This window comes from Panthera pardus, unplaced genomic scaffold, assembly GCF_024362965.1.
Source record: "Panthera pardus isolate Hobbes unplaced genomic scaffold, ASM2436296v1 HiC_scaffold_21, whole genome shotgun sequence".
Classification (NCBI taxonomy): Eukaryota; Metazoa; Chordata; class Mammalia; order Carnivora; family Felidae; genus Panthera; species Panthera pardus.
The window spans coordinates 14,252,077-14,276,102 of record NW_026526777.1 but is presented as its reverse complement, the minus strand read 5'-3'; the positions used below and the strand labels follow the sequence as shown (position 1 = coordinate 14,276,102).

General features: G+C 38.4%; 1 protein-coding gene across 2 annotated transcripts in view; it reads right to left on the bottom strand.

Moving 5' to 3' along the window:
• The window catches only part of GPATCH2 (G-patch domain containing 2), a 178,566-nt gene that overhangs the window by 41,583 nt on the left and 112,957 nt on the right, over positions 1–24,026 (bottom strand). For both annotated transcript variants that reach the window (XM_019465635.2, XM_019465636.2), the window contains exons 7-8: positions 10,748–10,787; positions 2,967–3,037 (exon numbers count right to left, since the gene is read on the bottom strand). In XM_019465635.2, coding sequence (XP_019321180.1) covers positions 2,967–3,037; positions 10,748–10,787 — 111 coding nt within the window. The remainder of the gene's footprint in view (positions 1–2,966; positions 3,038–10,747; positions 10,788–24,026) is intronic.

Sequence of the window (24,026 nt, the reverse complement as noted above, 5' to 3'; positions counted from 1 at the left end):
GAGTGGAGAAGTGGGAACAAGAAGGTAGGCCCTCTAACTGTAGAGGCCCCTCCGTGGACTCAATCAGAGCACTTTACTGCTGCGGATTCAATTTTAAATTCATTCTACAAGTATTTTATGTAACGAATAATTTTTTTACATCATCTTCTTAGCTTGCTTCCATATATATTTTTTTAAGTTTATTTATTTATTTTTGAGAGAGAGAGAGAGAGAGAGAGAGAGAGAGCACAAGTGGGGGAGGGACAGAGACAGGGAGACAGAGAATCCGAAGCAGACTCCAGGCTCTGAGCTGTCAGCACACAGCCCAACGAGGGGCTCGAACCCATGAACCAGGGGATCATGACCTGAGCCGAAGTCGGACGCTTAACCGACTGAGCCACCTAGGCGCCCCTGTAACGAATATTTATTGTCCATGCATCAGGCATTGTTTTTGGTATTGGGGATACACCAGTATGAAAAGCAAAGGCCTGCCGTCATGAAGCTTAAAGAGAAGGGGAACAGGGACAATCAGGAGACAGATTAAGCAGAGTCTAATGGTCCCCGTGGACAGAGCTTTTTTCACACTGAGGAGACAGACTTGACGGAGATGGGAAGCTATAAAGATAGCTGCAGGGAGAGGGAACAAACAGCACGTGCTAGGGCTCTGAGGCTTGAGTGGGGTCCATGTGCTAGGGGAACAGGAAGCTGGGGGAACAGGATGAAGACCACCGTGCAGGAGTAGAAGAGTAAGACTAAGTAAAGTGGGAGAAGATGACAGGGAGGAAGCAACGAAGGGCTGGGCCTGATCACAGATGGCCTTGATGGCCAACATAAAGACTTTGAAATGATATGGAAAGCCAAGAGGGAATTTTATTTAAAATTTCTTAGAGAAGATCTTTGTTGAGGTGTAGTTGACATAAGCAAAATGCACAGTTAAATGTACAATTGGATAAGCTCTGACATAGGTATATACATGTGAAACCATCGTCACAGTCAAGACAACAAAGATACTCATCACCCCAACAGTTTCTTTATGCCCTCTGGTAACCTTCTCTCCAGTGCCTCCCTGGCCCTCGTCCCAGGCCCATGCAACGACTCATCTGCTTCCTGCCAGTTTAACATGCTCTTGATGCCCACTATTTTAGATCGTCTTTTGAAAAGCCTCATGAATCACACATCATTGTTATTATCACTTTACATAGACAAGGGTTGTTTACATTTACCTAAATCTTTACCAGTTTATTGGCTCTGCATTCATTCCTGCATCTCAGACTTTCCTGGGGAGATCCTTTTTTGGAAACACATCTTTTAAAAATTCTTCTAGCCAAGGTCTGTTGGTAGTAAATGTCCTTCGTTTTTGAACATCTGAAAATGTGTTTACTTCAAGTTCACACAGGAAAGGTGTTCTTCTAGGCTGCCAATCTATGTTCACTTAGTCCATTGTGTTCTAGTTTCATTGTTGCTGCCAAGAAATCTGATGGATAGCTAGCATTCCTTAGTAGACAATTTATCCTTTCTTTCTGGATTCTTTTCAGATCTTCTTTTATTTTTGGTGTACTACAGTATATACTACTAGGTATGGGTTTATGTTTATTTATTCCACTTAGTATTAGTTGTGCTTTCTGTATGTGCAGCTGTGATCTGTAACATTTGTCAGTTTGGGGAATTCTTAGCCAGTATCTCTTTAAATACCATGCTTTTTTTCCCTTTTTTTAAGCATTTTTATATTCTTTATCAAAGACTCTGATTAAACATATCTTAGACTTTTTTTCTGGGTCTCTTAACCACTCTTTCATTTTTCCAACTCCTTGTGTTTTTATGCTATATTCTGGTCTATTTCGTGGACATATCTCCATTTCGCTGATTACCTCTTTAATAATCATATTTCTCATTTCTGATGATTATCTGGCTTTTATTAAACTTTGCCTATTAATGCCAATAGTGATCTGCTGCCTGCTCATTTTATTTCCATAAATATTTCATCCATAGTTATTTGTAATTGATACATGTACCTTTTATCCTGATTATGGTTACAATTTTAGGATCTCACATTCTTAGGGGTAAGTGTATTGGTTTTCCTTTGACTATCACTGATGGTCAACTTACATGTTTGACAGTTCTTGACTGCCTAACTTAGGCAAGCTAGTGGGTTCTCAGTTGAGTTTACTTTGTACAACGTTGTACTTTAAAGCTGTATTGCTTGCTTGGGGATGTTAAACACAGCAGCTAGTGCACTAGCAATGGGAAGTCATGGAGGCAATGGTCTGCGGTCAGTTATCCTGTTAAAATTTGAGCAAGTGTAAATCTAAGGGCGGTAGTTCTGATCAATATTCCGATTGCCATTTTCATCTAAATAAAAATTAAGTCTTCAGAGACACCACATGCAAAATTTGAAAATGTACATCTGAAACAATCAACTGAGAATAATAATAATTCTGTTAAAGGGGAAAAAAATAACACTGACTCAGCAATATAAAATGAACAAGAATCTAGAAGCACATCTTAAAAACAACATATTTTCTATATATTCATCTATATATTATTAGTATAAAAACACATGTTGCTTCTCAGAAGGTCTAAGTACCATTTAAGTTTGGGGAAAAAGGCTAATTCTTCTTTTTTAAATTAAAAAATAAAATGATTGTTGTAAATCCTGACCTAATATTCATTAGTTATGAGAAACAGAAACTTTCTTTTCTTTTTAAAATTCATTCTTTATTTTTTACCAGCTTAAAAAAATATAGAAATAAAATGGTGTCTCTCTATTCATCACCAGTAATCTTGAAATATATTCTAATAAACGATGCATAAAATAGTTCAAACTCTTTGGAACCAGAGTCAACCCAACTGTTATTCAGCCCATTCCTATTGGTATGCAAAACAAAACAAAACAAAACAAAACAAAAGAAAACAAAACAAGAGAGAGAGAGAGAGAGAGAGAGAGAGAGACATATAATCCGAAATAGAAGTGATTTTGAATTGCTTACCTGCTGGCTGTTTTCACAGAACAGTTTTTCTTGTGTCCTCTTTCAGCTCGGTTATCTCTCAGAAGCTGATGCTACATAAAGCGTCAAGACAAAGTTGTAGAAACAAAAATATTTTCATTATATTATTTTTAAGTAGAAAAAGTTCTCATTCAAAGGGACACTATTTGTTCACTTGCAGTGCTTTTCTTCCCCCCCCCCCCCCCCCCCCGCCCCGGTTTCTCTCAAAACAAAGACCATGATTTTTGCTAGGGACGCCATGGCCACTCTTGTAAAACTGTTAGTAAGAGTTGGCAGTCCAGTGCTTTCCCGGCAAAAAAATCGGTCTTACAGCCACTTCATTTACAGTCCACAACCAGAGGTTCTAGAAGTCAGCTCTAATCCTGGTTCTCTGGAGTTGTCTTGGTTAAAGGAACATAACCTCTCTTGCCAATGGCCTCTGCCATTGCGTTCAAGTGTGAATTTTTTGAGACTTTGTCATTTATGCTGACATAAAAGATCTAATACTATTTTCTCTGTATCTACTGGCCTAACATGGTAAAGAAACACACTTAAAACATTCTTTTTCAAAGAAATTATTGGCTTGGAAATATATAATTAGAAAGTATGTATATGTATTTGATCGCCTCCTCAAAATGCTTCACCATCCACTTCCTTTCACACTTGCTTTACCCTAACTAATTGGAAAGAAAAAAAAAACAGAATAGTCAATACTCTTTACTATGTGTTCACTCAAACTGTAGCTTATCTTATTTATGCAGAAATATAATTATACACAAGGCTGGGCCAAAAAGAAGTTGCATAGCATATTAGAAATGAACCCTAACACACAACAGAAATCTTGGAAGTAATAATGCAGGAAAGGTCTACGTTCTAATCCCAGCTGTGCCAGTACCTAACAAGTTACCAGGTTTTAACAACAGATTTACCACCTACAAACTGTGTAATCTCAGGCAAAGTACTTAACCTCCACGTCCATCCGTAAAATGGGAGATAATAATAGTATCTACCTGTAGGGCCACTGTGAATGTCAAACAAGATAAACCATGCGAAATGCTTCGCACCATGACCAAAACATGAGTGCTGAGAAAATGGTTCATATGCTACCATTATGATTATGATTAATGAACCTGGGTGTCAGTGGGTATTGTCTGACCAGGATCAATACCTTTGGATAAAAAAATGCTGTGAACTATTTAATGGCATTATTTAGAATCAGTTATAAAGACATATAGCCATCTTCGAGAAGGAATATAACTTAATTAGATCACCAAGAACAGGAATGTCTTAACTAAGTGTATCTTAAAACTCTCTTAAATACCTACTTCTTTCCTTCCCCACTACCACCTTCCTAGTCCAGACTATCATTGTCTCTTGCTTGCAGCGGCCTCCCTGACTCCAGACTTGCTCCTATCCAATTCATTCTCCACACTGCAGCCAGTAATTCTAAAATTAGATCTGGCTACATTACTCTCTGCAGATAAACCCCCAAGTCTTGTACAAGGCTTCCATGGCCATTCATAATTTGATTACATTTCTAAACTCCTAATTTATCACGCTTCCTCCTACTTCCAACCTAACCTTCTTACTTCTTCTTTTTAAAAACTTTAATTCCAGCTAACACGCAGGTTAAATATTAGTATCGAGTGTACAATATAGTGACTTGACAATTCTACGTGCTCATTGTGCTAAGTGTATTTACTCTTAATCCCCTGGTCTATTTCACCCAACCTTCCACCCACCTCTCCTCTGGTGATGGTCACTAACCCCCTTCTTTCGAAATTACATATCCTGGTCACCCTGAGCCTTTAGACTGGGGTGTGTCCCACATTCTTGCTCACCTGTGGCCCTTGGCTTCCGTTATGCATTGTGCTTGCGCCTCCAAGGTCCAGCACAGTGTCTGGAACATTTTTAGTGCTCAATAAATATTTGTTGAATGAATGAATGATTGAATAAGTGAGATAAAGATATAGGGAGTGAGATCTAGTATCTGATAGGTAGTGAAGCTAGAGCTCATTATTACTACTTACAGAAAATGGCAACCATTTATCTTAAGTCCATTAATCTGAAAGTGTTTCAATTTAGAAACACTTCGTACCATGAAAACTAAATTGCTTCTGAAAATAAAAATAATTAATTACTTTGGCATTTCTAAGTCTAGTGCCTTTAAAAATATATATATACAAACCAACATTTGTGACACAGATAGCTAGAGGTGAGATGATAAAATCTCTACCTCCACCTGGAATGAATAGTAGTTAACTAACTTTTCTAATTTTAAGATAGAAGACAGATATGCGCACCCTGTTCCTGAAGTTTGTGTGAAAGCAGTGACAACAAAGAACTCAAAATCCCCAGCACAACAGTCTGGAATAAGAAAAGAATGCTACGGTTTTGTTTTGAAAATGCAACAGTAATGGCCCAAATAAATATTAGACTGTCCCTAGTAGGTCTGGATAGTTCTCAGAGAGGCTGCCATCTGGATCAGCTTAAACAAGCTAGCACCTTCTGTGAACTCTGATGTTAGAGCTCTTTCTATGAGATTTCTGAGAATTTCTTTTCTTCCTCAAATGTATAGTTTTGAGGGGCTTTGTGTATAAAAAGAGACACATACTGGAATTATTTAGTACAATACTCCTATGTTAAAAAGCCATCACAAATTTTCTCACTGTATCAGCACAACTCTAATTCTGGGTATATCTTTTGCAACTTTAAAATCAACCTCAGATAGGGGTGCCTGGGTGGCTCAGTGGGGTTAAGCTTTGGCTTAGGCCATGATCTCGTGGTTTGTGGGTTTGAGCCCCGCATTGGGTTCTGTGCTGACAGCTCGGAGCCTGGAGCCTGTTTTGGATTCTGTGTCTCCCTCTCTCTCTGCCCCTCCCCTGCTTGTGCTCTGTCTCTCTTCTCTCTCAAAAATAAACATTAAAAACATTTTTAAATCAAACTCAGATAAAAAAAAATATAAACTCAGATCTATGGGTCACGAATCTCATAAGTGAATATGGGAGTCTAGATCTTTTAAGGGGCAAAGATGAAAAAATCCAGAATGTTATTAGAATAGAAAGCATATATTTGTATTTGAGAGCTTCTCAACACATTTCTGCTATGCCCCAAAGAACAAGAGAAAGGATGGAAGAGTGGGGTGGGCTAGGGGGCGGAATCAGGTCATGAATTCAAGATAAAAGACACAGGGTCCTTGAGCTCTAATAAGTAAGAGTAGATCCTCAGGGTTTTTTGAGAAATTCCTCCCTCTCCTTACTGATAATTCTTCTGTTTCCTTGGACTACTATCAGTGTCACAAGCGAGGTCAATTTTCAGGATTCTGACTCGACAACGTCAACTCTGATTAATAACAGAACTTCTGAATATGGTGCGAAGTGCTTCTTACCTTCCAACTTTCAGATTGCTGGACTTAGGCCAGACGGAGACACAATTCCCTGATTAGTGACCTGCAGATGTATATTAAAGAATGACTCGCATAAGAATTATGTTAAAATTCATTAACACAAAACCTAGTACAACGTGAGGTTTCCGAAAGGTGCACAATTTTTAAAACTGCTGAACTAAACCGGGAAGGCAAGTGTTCCTCGTGGATGATGGTTCTTACTGTGAGAAAGGGAGCTGGGAACTGCCGTGGCTATTCATGATATTTTTACGGGCTTCACTACAAATTTCAAATCTCTAGCACAAGAGAAGAAGCCAAGAGAAGAAGTCTTCTTCCACAGCAATACTCTTTACCACCTGATATTCAGAGGCACTCAAGAGCATGTGTGTTCCTTGTTAGCAGCCGCTTCTCAGTAATTTCTCAAATGCCTATAGAACGTCAAGTCTCGTCACACGTGGGCTCTCAGTGTCCTCACCTTAAAAGGAGAACTAGTACCCAAACTGTGATCTGTGATTCCTTAAGATACTTGTAAATTCAGTCAAAATGTCAAATCATTATGTTCAAAGAGGAAAAATCAGGATTAAGTCAGATGAAGCAAAACAAACAAACAAAAAAATGATGCTTCATATAGCTGTCTCTCTCTCTCTTTCCTTCCATTTCTGAACCGACTTTCATATTTCTCTTGAGCCCTTTGTAACTGCCCTCTCTGTGGTTTTCTCAAATATTTCACAACATACTGCCATTATTGCTTTCCTGCCCCAGATTAGAACCACCACAAGGGAAAAGCTATGTTGTTTTTCTAAACACCTTCTTTTGTAAGGAGAGTACCTGACAGATAATGGTTGACAGGTAATAGTCATTTAGTGAATGTGTAATCAAAGAGTGAGAAGTACGCAAGGTGTTAATGATTATGGGATTTAGCCTTAAAGAACAGAAAGACGAATCCTAAGACAGGGGAAGTAGAAAGGGGTGGGATTTAAAAAAAAAAAAGCGGGGTTAATGTTATCATTTCTGTAGGTTGAGAAGTTGATGTGGGAAAAATAAAAGGTGACCATGCCCGCTAACAGTAATTCATTCAACAGGGTGAAGGATTTTACCCTCTTTACGGTGTTGCATTTCATCACTCGCATCTAGGGTTAGCAAAGTTTCCTGCGCTAGAGTTAGATTTGAGTTGAATTAAGAGATTCTTACCCTCAAAATGTAAGTGGTCTGTATGTATATTTGTATACGTACACACAGGTACAGTCATTCTTCATTATTCATGGATTCCATATTTCTGAATTTGCCTATTTGCTAAAATTTATGTGTAATGCTAAGATCAATACTTCCAGCAATTTTGCAGTCCTTCACAAACGTGCACGGTGGTAAAAATTTGGGTCCCCTGTCACACGTTCTCCACTGAGGTCTGACAAGCTGATGCACTGCCTTCTTGTTTCAGCTTTTAGAGTGTAAATGAGTGTCTTTGTTGCAGTCTATTTAGTGCCACGTTTTTTTTTGCATTTTTCTGCTCTGGTTTTTGATTTTATCATAAAATGGTCCTCAGGCAGGGGGCACCTGGGTGGCTCAGTTGGTTAAGTGTCCAACTTCGCTCAGGTCATGATCTCACAGTTGGTGAGTTCGTGTCCTGGATCGGGCTCTGGGCCGACAGCTCAGAGCCTAGAGCCTGCTTCAGATTCTGTGTCTCCCTCTCCCTCTGCCCCTCACCCACTCACACTCTGTCTCTCTCTCTCAATAATAAATAAACATTAAAAATAAATAAATAAAAAAATGGTCCTCAGGTATAGTACGGAAGTGTAGTCAAGTGCTCCCAAGTGCAAGGCTGCGAGGGAGCTTACAGAGGAAACACGGGCATTAAAGAAGCTTTCATCAGGTATTAAGAATCAATGATGGGGCGCCTGGGTGGCTCAGTCGGTTAAGCGTCCGACTTCAGCTCAGGTCATGATCTCACGGTCCATGAGTTCGAGCCCCGCGTCAGACTCTGGGCTGATGGCTCAGAGCCTGGAGCCTGCTTCCAATTCTGTGTCTCCCTCTCTCTCTGCCCCCCCGCCCCCCCGTTCATGCTCTGTCTCTCTCTGTCTCAAAAATAAATAAATGTTAAAAAAAATTAAAAAAAAAAAGAATCAATGATACATATTAAATAAGGTATTGTTAAACACAGAACACACATGAAACAAGAAAAGGTCTTGATCAGTAACTGAAAATGTCCTGGCCTCTCATGAACCCAACCTTGTATTTTCCCTCCAGAGCAGTGTTTCGATATTTGCTACTTCTGTGTTCACATCGACTTTATAGAACATAGCTACTGCAGGTAATAAGAATCTACTGTGTTCATTAATTAATAACCTACATTCAATAATAACCTGAAATTAATAACCTACATTAATTAACAACCTACATCAAAATGTGAAATGATGTATCAAAGTTTAAGCAAAAGGCTGATGCAAAAATTGGTAAAAAAAAACACAAAAACCCAAAAACAAAAAACGTCAGGCAACTTTCTTCTCTATAGAGAAGGCAAGTTTCTTCTCTATTAGCTATTAGTTGATTCTTTAACTGCAGGAAAAAAAAAAGCTTGACTGGAAACAACCAGTTATACTGTGAAATAAAATACAACTTTATAACATCACTTTAGTATTTCTAAAGGGTAGAAAAGAAGCTTTAAAAATTGTATTTGGAGATAATCTATATCCTGATGCGACTTACTACCAGAAGCAGAATCTTCTTGTAAGCTTTGTACACAGAGGGACATGAACCATGCAGGAAAGCAGGAAGTCTAATTTTTACATTATGAATAATAAGATGAAAACGTCAAAGATATAACTTAGTTTGGTTAATTTCCAAATCTTTAGAAATACTGGTCCTTACTATACTACTGATGTGAGAAATATCTTTTAAAGGGGATAATTGCTCTCATGGAAAAGAGCAAGTTTACAAGCTACCTTTAAACTGAATTCACATGATATTTTTCTTTAATTAGGTTTCTGTGTATTAGGAAATAAGTATAGTTTATAATGAAGTATTTAGCAACCCCCTTTAAAAAAATTTTTTTTAATGTTTATTTATTTTTGAGACAGAGAGAGACAGAGCACGAGCAGGGAAGGGGCAGAGAGAGAGGGAGACACAGAATGTGAAGCAGGCTCCAGGCTCTGAGCTGTCAGCACAGAGCCTGACGTGGGACTTGAACTCACGAACTGTGAGATCATGACCCGAGCTGAAGTTGGATGCTTAACCGACTGAGCCACCCAGGCGCCCCTAAAATTTTTTTTAAAGGTGCTTAAAAAAATCTTTTTTGAGTTTATTTATTTTGAAAGAGACAGTGGGGGAGGGGCAAAGGGAGAGAGGAAGAGAGAGAGAATCCCAAACAGGTTCCTCACTGACAGCACAGAACCTAATGTAGGGCTTGAACTCACAAACCATGAGATCATGACCTGAGCTGAAGTCAGACGCATAATTGACTGAACCACCCAGGTGCCCTTATCATCCTCCTTTTATGAGCAAAAGGTGTGTATATACAACCAACTGTGGACCTACTGCCCAGCTTAAGAAATAAAATATCACAAATATATTAATGTTGTCAATTATCATTACCAACTACAACCCCCTCTTTGTCTACCTACCACCTGTCACAGAAAATGATCCCTGTGGATGTGAGGTTTTTCATTCTCATGTATTTAAAGGTATTTTTTACATATCATGTTTTTGACCCACTTAAAAACAACTTTTATAATTCAGAATGAAAAAAAAAAAAAACTCAACAAGGATGCAAAGTCTAAAATGCATAAGCTTTAAAACTCATCAAAGCCTTAAGCCCTAAATTGCCTTAGCACACTGCAGAGAGAAGATGAATACATTCAAGGGAAAAAGAAAGTTAAGTACTTATTTTATATGTAAAGTTAACTGAAATGAATGCCAAGTTTTTTGTTATGGTGACCAATCGCTGTGCTGCCGTGTTTTATTAAGCAATAAAAAAAGAAATCTCACTTAAAAATATGACATAAACTTGTAAGAAACTATCACGACCTTCTGAACTTCAGAAGTAAAAATATTCTCGTTTGCTGATCTTATGTTGGCTGCAAATCAACTTTTTAAGCATGTATCTTGATACCTTAACTTCCTGAAAAACAAATATAAATGGTAGAGTCCTATAAACAAGTGAACCCCAGAGCCTTTCCATGGGGGGGGGGACATATGTGACTGAGGAACGTGGTGGTAAGCACTCTGATGGTTACCGAGCATCATTCATTTGGTCAGTGTCTTAAGCACTGGCACAATTAACTCCTTTTTAAATAAGCTGGGATTTATATCTTTTATTATAGAGCTGATCCACGACCTTGAAGGGAGATCTATAAATATTTGAAAGAGACTAAGTAACTTCTCTTTGGATTACAATGCTCCTTACCTGGCCATGCTCTGTCTTAGTGCCAGGGCTAAACCAATGGCTGTAGAGGAAAGAGAAAAGGAGTTAGCATGAACCTAACTACAAGCACATGCTCTCACATGATCAATCTGCATGTGCTTTAAGAAACGTATTCACCACCAACAACGGAGCCTTAAATATGCTTTATTTTAATGGATATTTCATGTAATTCTAGACTTACACCAATTTTGACAGAATTGTAAGAGTGCTCATAACCCAGTAATTTTCAATTTAATAAGCAAACTCAGTTAGAATTACATTTCCATTTAATTATGTTAACATAAACTGCTGGGACTGTATCCATTTTATGAATCAATTCTGGTTATAAAATCTTCAAATGCTATCATTTACCACAACTTAATTATAGCATCGTTACAACAAATTATGACTTCTGGATTGCTGGAGTTCTAAAAAACATTAAAAATACAAGAATATTATATCCTCTGGCTATGCCCCCAGGAACAATCACGCAAAGCCCTTGAATCATGTGAATTCTGGAGCATCAGCTGAAGGTACCTTGAACCTATTCCTTCCATTGTGATAACAACTTGGGCTCTGGCTGTTGTCAATGACAACATTCAAAATATAGGAGTCCCTGCACAGTTGAGCCTTCCCTTCTCCCGCTGTCCTTGCCCTGCATGGTCCACCTATACGATTTCGGCTGCTCCTTGGATCCTTAATACTTGACCCATCTGCTGACACCTTTTCAATGGGAGTGGTTATTAGCTATGTGCCCAGTCCTTTGGCAGTATTCAGCATCAAAACTACTTGTAAACACCAAGGAACAGGAAATCGAGAGAAATTTTAGTGGCAAATAAGCCACTAAAAGCCCACAGGGAACGACACCAATATTAATGCTATTTGTTTTTTTTCGAGAACAATAATATTGGGTATTTTTATGTACCAAGTACTCTTTAGAAACATGACATGTATTATTTCTTACCCTCGTCAAAACCTTACAAGGTCATTCTCATGTTCCAGATGGAGAAATGAGACATTAGGCTATTTGCCCACAGTGTGTGTTCAGAGGACAAGACACTTCTATTACAAAGTCTATTTCCTTAGACTTCTATGTAATCTCTAGCCTCTGTGGTACTAACACCTGGGAATAAACAGCCTCTACATTCGTAGGAGTTGTCTATGCTCTTCCTGGAACACTTCTTAAGCTCCAAGACAGTGATGCTCTTTGGCAGGTCATTCTACTTTGACGTAGAAATGGACGCTCATTGGTATCTGTAAATGACATCTGGGTTAATTACCAACTAGAAGCAAATTATTTATTGCAGTTATCTGGACAACTTGACTAATGCATTTCCCCTCTGTTATGGACTGTGCCTTTACATGACCAATGTATGATTTACTAAATCATGATGTGTAAGTGAATCCATTCAGAGTTCAAGACAGACCAACAGATTTAGCATAACAGAGCAAAACTATCCATCGATATGTTTTTCGATTACACGCTATAATTAACTTTTGAGAAACAACCACTGTTTATGTTTTAGTATAGTATCAGAGAATATCCACAATGATCTGAAATGAAAAGGCTATTAAAATACTCCTTCCTTTTCCAACTAGTTATTATCCGTGAGGCTGGATTTGCTTCATGTGCTTCCACCGAAACAACAGATTACCACAAGCTGAAAGTGGAAGCAGCAACGAATCTAAACTGTCATCTATGAAGCCAGACATTAAAGTGATTTGTGCAAACAATGGCACATTCTCACTAATTTTTTTTTGTGGGGGAAGATCGTTAATTTTCATAAAAACATACTATTTGTATTATCATGTAATGGGCTTCCTGTATATATTTTTAAGTGTTTATTCATTTTTGTGAAAGAGAATGTCAGCAGGAGACGGGGAGAGAGAGAGGGGGACAGAGGATCCAAAGTGGGCTCTGAGCTGACAGCAGCGAGCCCTATGTGCGACTCAAACTCACGACCGCGAGATCGTGACCTGAGCCAAAGTCAGATGCTAATCCCCTTGAGCCACCCAGGCGCCCCTTTTAGTAAATATGTAAATACCTCAAATATTCCTTTTGTTACAAAGCAAGTCTTCATCTAGCTGGTTCACTAGCTCAGTGAACAGCAGTCCCATCCTTCCAGTGGACAACTCAATTCAGCTTGGATACCTTTCTCTTTCATATTCAGACCTTGCAGCAAGTTGCAAGTTTTCTTGTACCTACTAACTCTAATCCATTTATCACACTGAACAGCTAGAGTGATGCTGGAGCTAATTCTTGAATATTTAGTTATTCACACCCTTACCTCAAGCAAACAAATAAATAAACACGAGTGAACCAAAGTCTGAAGTGGCTTTGCACTGCTCCTAGGAGAAAGAATCCCTAAATGGCCCCCGACGCTTAGCATCGTGTCTTTGCCCAACGTTTCACTCAGTAATCCCTCCTTCTCTCACATTCTGTGCTCACTCGCTAGCCTTCCCTTACGCTGCCTGAACAGACAGTAATTCTCTCTGCTTGAAATGCTCTTCTCATCCCCATTCACTTGGATCTTCGAGGTCCCATCTGAAGCTTGTGGTATGTAAGGAAGCCTTCCCTAGCTAGATGTCTAGTTGCAATTCGTTTTTATTTATTTAATAAAAAACTTTAATGTTTATTTATTTTTGAGAGAGAGAGACACAGAGCGTGAGCAGGGGAGGGGAAAAAAGAGAGGGAGACACAGAATCTCAAGCAGACTCCAGGCTCTGAGCTGTCAGCACGGAGCCCGATGTGGGGCTCAAACTCATGAACTGCAAGATCATGACCTGAGCTGAGTCGGATGTTTAACGGACTGAGCTGAGTCAGATGTTTACCTGACTGAGGCACTGACAGGTGCCCCTAAAATTATTTTTTAAAAAGTTATCTTTTAGAGTACTTAGCTCACTAACAATGTGTTTGTGTGTTAGTGTCTAGATACACATTTATGCGTGTGCTTCCTGATTAATGTCTATTACCTCTATTAGGCTGTGCCAGGAGAACGGTGATGAGCACATAGTAGGCCCTCACAGATATTTTCTGAATGAATAAGTAAATGAATGACTTGAGATACAGGGCAGAGTTTTAACAACTAGAGGTACCATGTCACTCTATGAAACGGGAAGAATAATAGCACTGGCCTACATGGTCTTTAGGATTCTTTTGGGTTCTCATGTTTTGTGGACCAGATGACCAGGAAGTAAAAATATCCCTCATTCATATATTTTTCTCTGGAACTAAAAGTCAATTGTAAAACAATGCCCAAGAGAGCCTTCTAGAACTTCATCTCTTTTATTAAACTACAAATGTAAATCCAGCCTGGTGTGGTTGCTAAATCATGGGTTTTAGAATCAGAAAGATCGAAGTTTGAATACTCTGGCACTTACTAGCTGGGTGAACTCTGACAAATTACTTTTATTTTTTGAGTCTTGGAGCAATAAATGATTTATAAGAGAACTATGCATTTGGTTATTCAGGTGATCTAAATGTATTTCTCATATATATTTGGTCTTCTTCCATGATTCCTGGCTCACAGCTCCCCAAACCCTTGGAATTTCCAAAGCATTGAGAGTGAAAAATTGTTATATTAATGAGGTGGCTTTTGGACCCTACCTAAGGATGGGAGCTAATTGTCAAGGGAACCAACCTTGGATTGGATCTCTCCAATCCAAGAAGTTGGATCTTTCAGTCCCAATTCCTGACCTCTGGGGCAGGGAGAAGGCTGGAGGTTGAATCCTTCCCCAAGGCCAATGATTCAATCAATCACGCCTATGTAATAAAGCCTCCATAAAAATCCCAAAAGGCAAGGTTTGGAGAGCCTCCAGATAGGGGAGCAGGTGAAGATGTGGGGAGAATGGCTTTCCTGGAGAGGGCATGGGAGCTCCACACCCCTACTCTGTACTTTGCCCTATGTATCTCTTCCATCTGGCTGTTCCTGAGTTATGTTCTTTTATAATAAACTGGTAACCTAGTAAGTAAAACATTTCTCTGAATTCTGTGAGCAAATTAAATAAACCCAAGGAGGGTGCTGTGGGGACCTCTGATTTACAGCCAGTCGGAAGTACAGGTAACCACCTGGACTTGAAATTGGTGTCCTCAGTTGGAGGCGGTTGTTGGAACCTCCAATTTGCATCTGGTAGGTCAGAAGCATAGGTAACAGCCTAGGTTGGTGAGTGGAATCTGGAGGTGTGGGAGGTTAGGGGGCAAGGCAGTCTCGCGGGACTGGACCCTTAACTTGTGGAATCTGATGCTATCTCCAAGTACCTAGTGTCAAAACCGAGTTGAAGCAGGACAGCCAGCTGATTTCCTGGAGACTTGCTTGTTGTCGTGAGGAAAAGCCTCCCAACATTTGGTGACCAGAAGTGTCAGAGATGAAGTGTTCTGTATGAGTGTCAAAGAAGACGTAAGAGAAGAAAAGGTAGGTAGGAAAAATCTGAGTTTTTCCATTACATTTGTCTTCCTCATCTATGCAATAAAATGAAGCCCACCTCTCTTTACAGTATTGGAAGCTTAAACAAGGCTAGGAACTGGCATAGAGGAGGTGTTTAAAACAAATATTAATTTTCTTCTCCTGTAGTACACAGTGGAATAGAGTAATATGTGAACTTTTATTCTCTGAATTTTTGTGAGAACTACCTATTTATTCCTAAATGTCAGTAGAGACAGCAATGTTCATACGTAATATTTACAGGTTCCCCCAACAGGTTTAGCATGTTATCAAATACATAATAGATGCTGAACACATTGGTTTTTTTAATTGACTTTTGGTTGAGCATAGTGTGTGACTTTCCAAAGTCAAATTATCTATAAAATGGGGGTGTCATCACTGCTTCAGAGAGGCACTAAAAACACTGGAGAGACTGATGCATATGAAAATACTCAGAAAAATAAAATACACTATCCAGATAAAGCATTACCATCATCATCATCATCATCATCCTAAATGTTTTATACCCGGTTTAATAACTTGTCTGTAGTTTACATAAGTAGCTTGAATAATACCTTATATAAGAAGGACTGTTCTTATCCTTATTCCATAACTAAAAATTATGACACATGTAAGCTAAAATGACTTTCCAAGGGAAACACAGTAAATCAGAGGAGGAATTGATCGGGTATATTTTATTTATCTCAATCTGAAGTTAAAGCCATTTTTACTATGAAGCAATAGATGCTAAATTTCAAAGTATAAAAGTATTCCCAATGAACTAACCTTTAATCCAGGCAAATCTTGCTTCAAGCAAACTTGATATTTATACAAAAGATAAGATAAAGTGTAAATATTTGCTTTATGAAGGAATTCATCATAGGATTATAGGTAGTTACCCACTTGCATTTAAAGTAAGTTTTGATTTACATATAATGCCTCAGGTAAATGTCCTATACTTTAAAATAAAATAAAAGCAAATATGGATATCATTTAAAAGTCAACTAATATTTCATATTCACTCTATTTATTAATTTTTTTAATGTTTGTTTATTTTTGAGAGAGAGAGACAGAGACAGAGAGCTAGCAGGGGAGCAGCAGAGAGAGAGGGACACACAAAATCCGAAGCAGGCTCCAGGCTCTGAGCTGTCAGCACAGAGCCTGATGCAGGGCTTGAACTCAAAACTGTGAGATCATGACCTGAACTGAAGTTGGATGCTTAACTCACTGAGTCACCCAGGCACCCCTTCATATTTACTCAACTTAAAAACAGGTATCTCATAAGTGAATGGAAAAAAGGAAAAAATTCTGGAACCATTTAGAGTTAGTCCAGAAAGGAAGGTAGAGTGAATAAAAAGTAACCCCACAAGAAGCCTTAAATATTTTTAAAGAATATGTAGTCATATATTTTTTCTGCATATTAATATTTGTATTTTCAGAAAGTCAACAGAATAATTAAATGTGAATTTCAAAACTTAACATGTTATTTTTTCTTAGAACCTAGATACAGATTTCTCTGCTTTAGCTGGATTCAGGTTCTTTTTTAAAAAAAAAAAATTTTTTTTCTTTTTTAGTGTTTATTTACTTTTTGAGAGACAGAGAGAGGCAGAGTGTGAGCAGGGGAGGGGCAGAGACAGAGGGAGACACAGAATCCAAAGCAGGTTCCAGGCTCCGAGCTGTCAGTACAGAGCCTGATGTGGGGCTCAAACTCATGAACACTGAGATCATGACCTGTGCCAAAGTCAGAAGCTTAACTGACTGAGCCACCCAGGCGTTCCTGGATTCAGGTTCTTGTTGCTTTTTGTGTACCTTTCTACGGTTATTTTAATGGCTGTTTCATTTATCTGGGCTAAATATTTTCTATTAAAAGAGACCTAAAGTATATTACCAACTGGACTATAAATACACAATGCATACACAATTATAAAGAGTTATGCAAAATATAAATATGTGACTAGTACAATGTTAAGCATTACTTTATTAAAACAATCAGACTTTCATAATGCTGCAAGGCTTCTCAAAAACCACACAGATACCTGTGTCAGTTTACCTTTAAGACTGAGATTTCCACATTCTGAGGGGTGCAGCAAAGTTGGCTGTTCACCAAATTTCTATAAGTAATTCTTTTTTACAATTGAAATTATTGCCAAATATAATTTTTATAGAAACTACCCAAACTTTTATTGGCCAACCTCCACTACTCTCATAAACTGAGCTGAAAACTTTGAGTGAGGTGCACTCTTGCATATTGAGCACCATGCTGGGCATTCCTTCTATTAAGGAAAAAACATCCTTTTTCACTTCCCAGCTCAGCAGCCCTTTTTCTTTTGAATGGTCATTTCTAGGCTGCTCTCCACTACCCTTTGTTGATCATGCGAGCCTATAACCACATAGTTTCAAAACTGAAGTTCCTAAACATTATTATGTTAGAGCCTGTAAAATAGTTTTTCCTTTACTCATTAGAATCTGTTTTTAAGTCTGAAATTCTATGAAGTAAAATTATTTTAAGTACTCCTATTTCAGACTGTTTAGACGGTGATCTTCTAAAGCAAAACAAATATTGACTTAGACGAATCACAGTTAACTGAATGAAAGTAGTTTACTTCCAAATAAGAGTTCCTGAATATTTAGTAATTTAATGACCATTTCTAGCCATTCATTCAGGTCAGTTATTACAGCTTGGAGGTAAACTGTAGAAGCGATCACACAAAACCACGGTTAATCTGTGCTTTCCCTATACTTTTGTGCCAGTGGCAGGAAGGGGTGAGTCTTCCCATCACTAGCCAGTAGTGGAACTGGGTAAACTTGACCCCAGAGCCTATGCTTTGATGTGTAAGGCATTCTGCTGTGTACTATAAGAATCTTAAAGAAGAATGAAACAGAGTCTCTAACTCATGGTCCACTAAGGTGAATGAAACATGTGTATAGCAACTATGTTCTAGAGAATAATGTGATAAATACTATAACCAAGTAGAGATAAAAAACTAAAGGGAGAATATAGAAGGTATAGAGAATTGCTGGTGGGAATTTTGTGGAAAATTCCAGGGATTCCTTAGAGCACATTGTGGCTGATGTTGCCTCCTCAATAGCCCTGGGACTGCCTACTTCTCCAGACTTCTGGTAATGTCGGTAAATTAAACTGCGATTTGTTTAAACCATTATTCGTAGAACATTCCATTACTTTTTTCTGAAAGTCTATACACACCGGTCTTCAACCATTTCTCAGTGCATGTTGTCTGATGCAGTTATGAAAATATCTTCACATATTTTCAGTAGATATCTAAAATTTTTCACCATAAAAGTTAAATATTTGCAAATATTAGTTTCTATCAATTACATATGTTAACATTTTAAAATAAAACCATCATGCCATTCTTAAATATACCCATTGGAGTCCAAATATCACTGTGGTTTGATATCCACCATCAATGCATTTAAAAACAAAACACCATGACAATCACTTCTTTAAACGTTGAAAATTTTACATGGCTTATTTTTCTCCTTGAACTCCTTGAATTTCCAATACCATTGTTGCACAGAAGTTTATCCTAATGTAATATATTTTTATGTTGGAAAGCCATATATTAGTAACCCTGCCATATTCCTCTGCAACAATCATATGTGTCTTATCTATCTGTCTATCATCTATCTATCTATCTAATTTTCTTAAATTTCTGTGACTATAAAACTAGAGTTTTAAAATTATTTTGATGAAGTGATCAGCAATACTGATTAAGGTTAGTTGATAACAGTTATTTAAGATCTGAAAAAGTTGTCACTGGTATTTAATTAATGAAACTAACATAAGTGTGTTTTGATAGTTCCAAACAAAAATGAATACAATTGTATTAGGAATAGCATAATAAACTTTTCCCCAAACTAGTTCGTGTAGTCATTGATGAATATTACCTTTAACATCAATTCTATTCATATTTTTTATTTTTATCAATTTGAGTGCTCAGAAACCTTGTTCACATAACTTGGTAAATGGAAATAAAAAGAATCTGGTTAGAGCAGTTATTTGATTACTGAACTCCTTTAGAGATTTATACCAAAAAATCACACAATGATTTTTAGATAAAGGAGTATTTTTAACAATCTACCAGCTGCTGAAAACAAAGAATTAGAAACAATCTACCTAATTTGCAAAAGACTTTGTAATTTGGTCATTAGATTCAATCTGTCCACATCAATATCAGCACAGTATTTGGAATGTCCCTCTGTTTGAAACCCAAAAGGATTTTATGCTGTGAAGCAAGGTGCCAAAGGGTAGGACTTGGGGTTGAGGGGTGTCTTTTTCTTCCAAAGTTGAAGAAAGGCAGTTGTGAAAAATAGGAATCAGCAAAATTGCAGGGGCTAATGATTTCAGAAAAGAAGGTGTGTGTGTGTGTGTGTGTGTGTGTGTGTGTACACATGCAAAGGAATCCGGAAATTGACTCCCTTAAAATTCTTGACCAGGATTCCCTAGGAAATTATTTGCATATCTTGAGGGTATAAATACCTTGTTTTTTCTACTATGAGACTGAATCAGTTTTATGTATCTGATTTTATCATAGGGAGTAGGTTGAATGAAAGTATGGACTTAATTATCTGGGCAAGAAAGTATCTAAAACTACGTCTGGCCAACTTTGAACACTGACCATATACGTTCTCTTGTTAAAGGAAATGGTAGAAAATTTCACCTGTTGCGTTTCCTTCCCAGGACAATGAAACAGACAAACTGAAGCAAAGTGTGGTCGGTTTTGAAACTGACTAGAGAAAGAAACTAGTCCCCAGAAGGGTACCAATAGGTAATTCAGCTGGGGCTGTGTGTATCTATGTGTAGTACAAAGTGTGCCTGTGTACTTACTTATTTGTGTAAAATAAAATACTCATAATGCTGTATGCTGTGGTGTCACCCAAAACGAAACTTGTAGAACAAAGCCTACAAGGCGCCTTGTTCATTTGCCCTACATAGTAAGGGGCAGGCCTGAAGAAACGGATGAAAATATAGATTCGTTGAAAGAGGTACTTTCAGCGTATAGATTACAATTCAATTTTAATGAGAGACTCATAATTAGGGAGCTGCAGGTGGGATGATCTGGTTCGGAATTCCTATGTGGAGGCAGGCAGTGGCATGGAGGTTAGACTTCACGGGGCCTTGACTACCATGACTAGGGCTCTGGTCTAGACCTTCCTCAGAGTGCCTCTCTGACAAAGAGGGTGAGCACGCTGACTAGAGGTTTCTTCAAGACTGGTACCTATCCTCTGGAGGTCACTGTTTCACATGGCGTCAGGGCAGAAGTCTTTAAGCTAAAAGCTAAGTAAGGATATAGGAAGAACATCAAGGCCAGTAGCATTTCCAGGCAAGGAATTGCAACCACAAACACAAGAGAACCTACTCCATTTTTGAAGGAACCCTAATGCCTAAACAAACAACTTGGCCACCTTTGACTTTAGTCTGTCACTTTAAATTCCTGCTGATGTCCACTAACCAGAAAGGGGCTGCTAGGAACTAAGATGGTGACAGAGGAGGCTACTGAACTCCTTTCTTCTATGAACACACCATTTTCTAGCTATACATGGAATAACTTCCTTGTGAGAAATCCAGAAACTAGTTGAGTGACTCCTATACATCGGGAAGATGAGAAAACACCCATGTCAAAGTGGGTAGGAAAGGCTGAACACACTCTCACCATAAATCCCACACTGGCACTAAGCCATACACTCAGGAGGGACCCTCCAACTCCCAACTTCTCCCTGAGGAGCAAATGTTTTGGAAGACACATTTAGTGTCCCAACTTTGAAGACTCCCATCCTTGGATGGGGCCCCAAAACACCTCACTCTGAAAGCCAACGGGGCTTGTGTTCATGACACTTACAGGACTATAGTAAACAAAGAAGCAGTTCTTAATGGGCACGTAAGCACTTACCACAGCAAAAGCAATTCTAAGAGGGAAGTTTATAGTGACAAATGCCTATATTAGGGGGGAAAAAAAACCTCAGATAAACACCTTAACTTTACACCTCAAGGAACTATAAATAGAAGAAGAAACAAAGCTGAAAGCTAGCAGAAAGAGGAAAATACCAAAGGTTAGAATGGAAATAAATCAAATAGAAAAGACAATAGAAAAGATGTATGAGACTAAAAGCTAGATTTTGTAAAGATAAAACTGACAAAGTTTTATCTAGACTAAGAAAAAAAGAGAAAAGACCCAAATAAATAAAATATGAAATGAAGAGGAGACATTACAACTGATAACACAGAAATATTAAGAATCCTGAGAAACTACTATAAACAATTACACGCCAACATCTTAGAGACTATAGACACGGATAAATTCCTAGAAATATACAGTCTAGCAATTTCAAATAATAATTAGAAAATCTGAACAGATCACGTACTAGTAAGGTGACTGAAGCAGTAATCAAAAAAAACCCCAACAAAGAAAAGTCTAGGGTCATATGACTTCACTGGTGAATTCTACCAAACATTTAAAGAATTACTAGGCAGTCACTGCAGTTCATTGAGCTCCACAAAGTCAGTGCTGGGCAAGTGAGAGCCAGACAGGGACTGGGTGATTGTGTGCCTCACTGAAGAAAAATAAGTCAACACAAGCAAAGACGATCCCAAGAAGCTGTGTGGCAAAATTTCATCCTATCTTTCCTCGTGCAAATTTGCCAGGAGAAGCACAAGAAGCACCCAGATGCTTCAGTTAACTTCTCAGAGTTTTCTTGCTTTCTTTCTTTCCTTTTTTTTTTTTTTAATGCTTGTTTATTTTTGAGAGAGAGCACAAGCAGGGGAGAGACAAAGAGAGAAGGGGACAGAGGATCCAAAGTGGGCTAGCTCCGCACTGACAGCAGTGAGCCCGATGCGGGGCTTGAACTCACGAACTGTGAGATCACGACCTGAATCGAAGTCAGATGCTCAACCAACTGAACCACCCAGGTGCCCCAACTTTTCAGAATTTTCTAAGAAGCATTCAGAGAGGTGGAAGACCATGTCTATTTAAAAGAAAAGTTTTTGAAGACATGGCAAAGGGGGACAAGGGCCATTAAGAAAGAAAAATGACAACTTCTATCCCTCCTACAGGGGAAACCAAAAAGAAGTTCAAGGATCCCAGTCAATGCACCCAAGAGTACTCTCTTGACATTTTTCTTATTTTGTTCTGAGTATCATCCCCAAATCAAAGGAAAGCATCCCAGCCTATCCACTGGTGATGTTGCAAAGAAACGGGGAGAGAAATATAATTCTGCTGCAGATGACAAGCAGCTTTATGAAGAAAGGCTACTGAGCTGAAGAAAAATACAAAAAGGAGGTTGCTGCATAGTGGGCTACAGGAGAGCCTGATGAGGCAAAAAAGGGAGTCATCAAGGGTGAAAAAAAGAAAAAAAAAGGCAAAAGAGGAAGAAGACGAGGAAGAGGAAGAGGATGAAGAAGAAGAAGATGATGAATAGGTTGGTTATAGCCCAAGTTTGTTTTTTCTGGTCTGTAAAACGCTGAACTCCCCTATACACAACTCCTTTCCTTTTAAAGAAAAAATATTGAACTGTAATGGTGTGCAAGTTATGGTTGCAAAGTGTAGTGTCTTTTTTTGTACAGTTAACATACTACCAAATGTGTCTTTAGATAGCCTTGTCCTGGCAGTATTTTTAGTAGCCAGTAACTTTGCCTGGTACAGTAAGAGGGTTGTAGACCGGCATGGAAATTTACAGCAGGTTCTTACTGGTGCACACCACAAATTAGTTACAAATGGGCACTGTACTGAACTCATCTTCTCTTGTCTCTGAGGCAACTAATACAAGATAATTGTTCTGTTAACTAAATACCACTCTGTAACTGCAACAACAACAAAAAACACAAAACACAAAAAACAAAAAAAAATCCTGCAGCTGTTCTGTTGACATTCTAATGCTTCCAAGCAAATACAATTTTTATGTTGAAAATAAATAAGAAAGAGCATGAATCCTTCTCAAGCTCTTCCAAAAAATAAAAGTGGAGGGATCACTCCCATACTATAGCACTGTGAGACCAGCATTATATTCTACATCAAAGCCAGATAAGGCCACTATAAGAAGATCATAGGCCAATATCTCCGATGAATATAGATGCAAATTTTTTCAACAAAATATTAGCAAACCAAATTCAACATTGCATTAAAAGGATCACAAATAGGGGCGCCTGGGTGGCGCAGTCGGTTAAGCCTCCGACTTCAGCCAGGTCACGATCTCGTGGTCCGTGAGTTCGAGCCCCGCGTCGGGCTCTGGGCTGATGGCTCAGAGCCTGGAGCCTGTTTCCGATTCTGTGTCTCCCTCTCTCTCTGCCCCTCCCCCTTTCATGCTCTGTCTCTCTCTGTCCCAAAAATAAATAAAAAACATTGAAAAAAAAATTAAAAAAAAAAAATAAAAAAAAATAAAAGGATCACAAATAATGACCAAGTGGAATTTATTCCAGGGATGCAAGGATGGTTTAACATCTGCAAATCAATAAATGTGACATACCACATTAACAACATGAAGGACAAAAATCATGTGATCATCTTAATGGCTGCAGAAAAAGAATCTGACAAAATTCAACATCCTTTCATGATGAAAACTCTCAACAAACTGGGCATAAAAGGAATGTACCTCAGCATAGCAAAGGCCTACAACTAGCACCATCCTAAATGGTGAAAAACTGAAAGCTTTTCCTCTAAGATCAGGAACAAGACAAGGATGCCCATTCTCGCTACTTCAGTTATTAAGTATTAGTATTAGTATTAGTATTAGTATTTCGCAACTTAGTATTGGAAATTCTATCCTGACCAGTTAGGCCTGGGGAAAAAAGGCATCCAAATCTGAAAGGAAAAGGTAAAACTGTATTTGCTTGCAAATAACTTGAT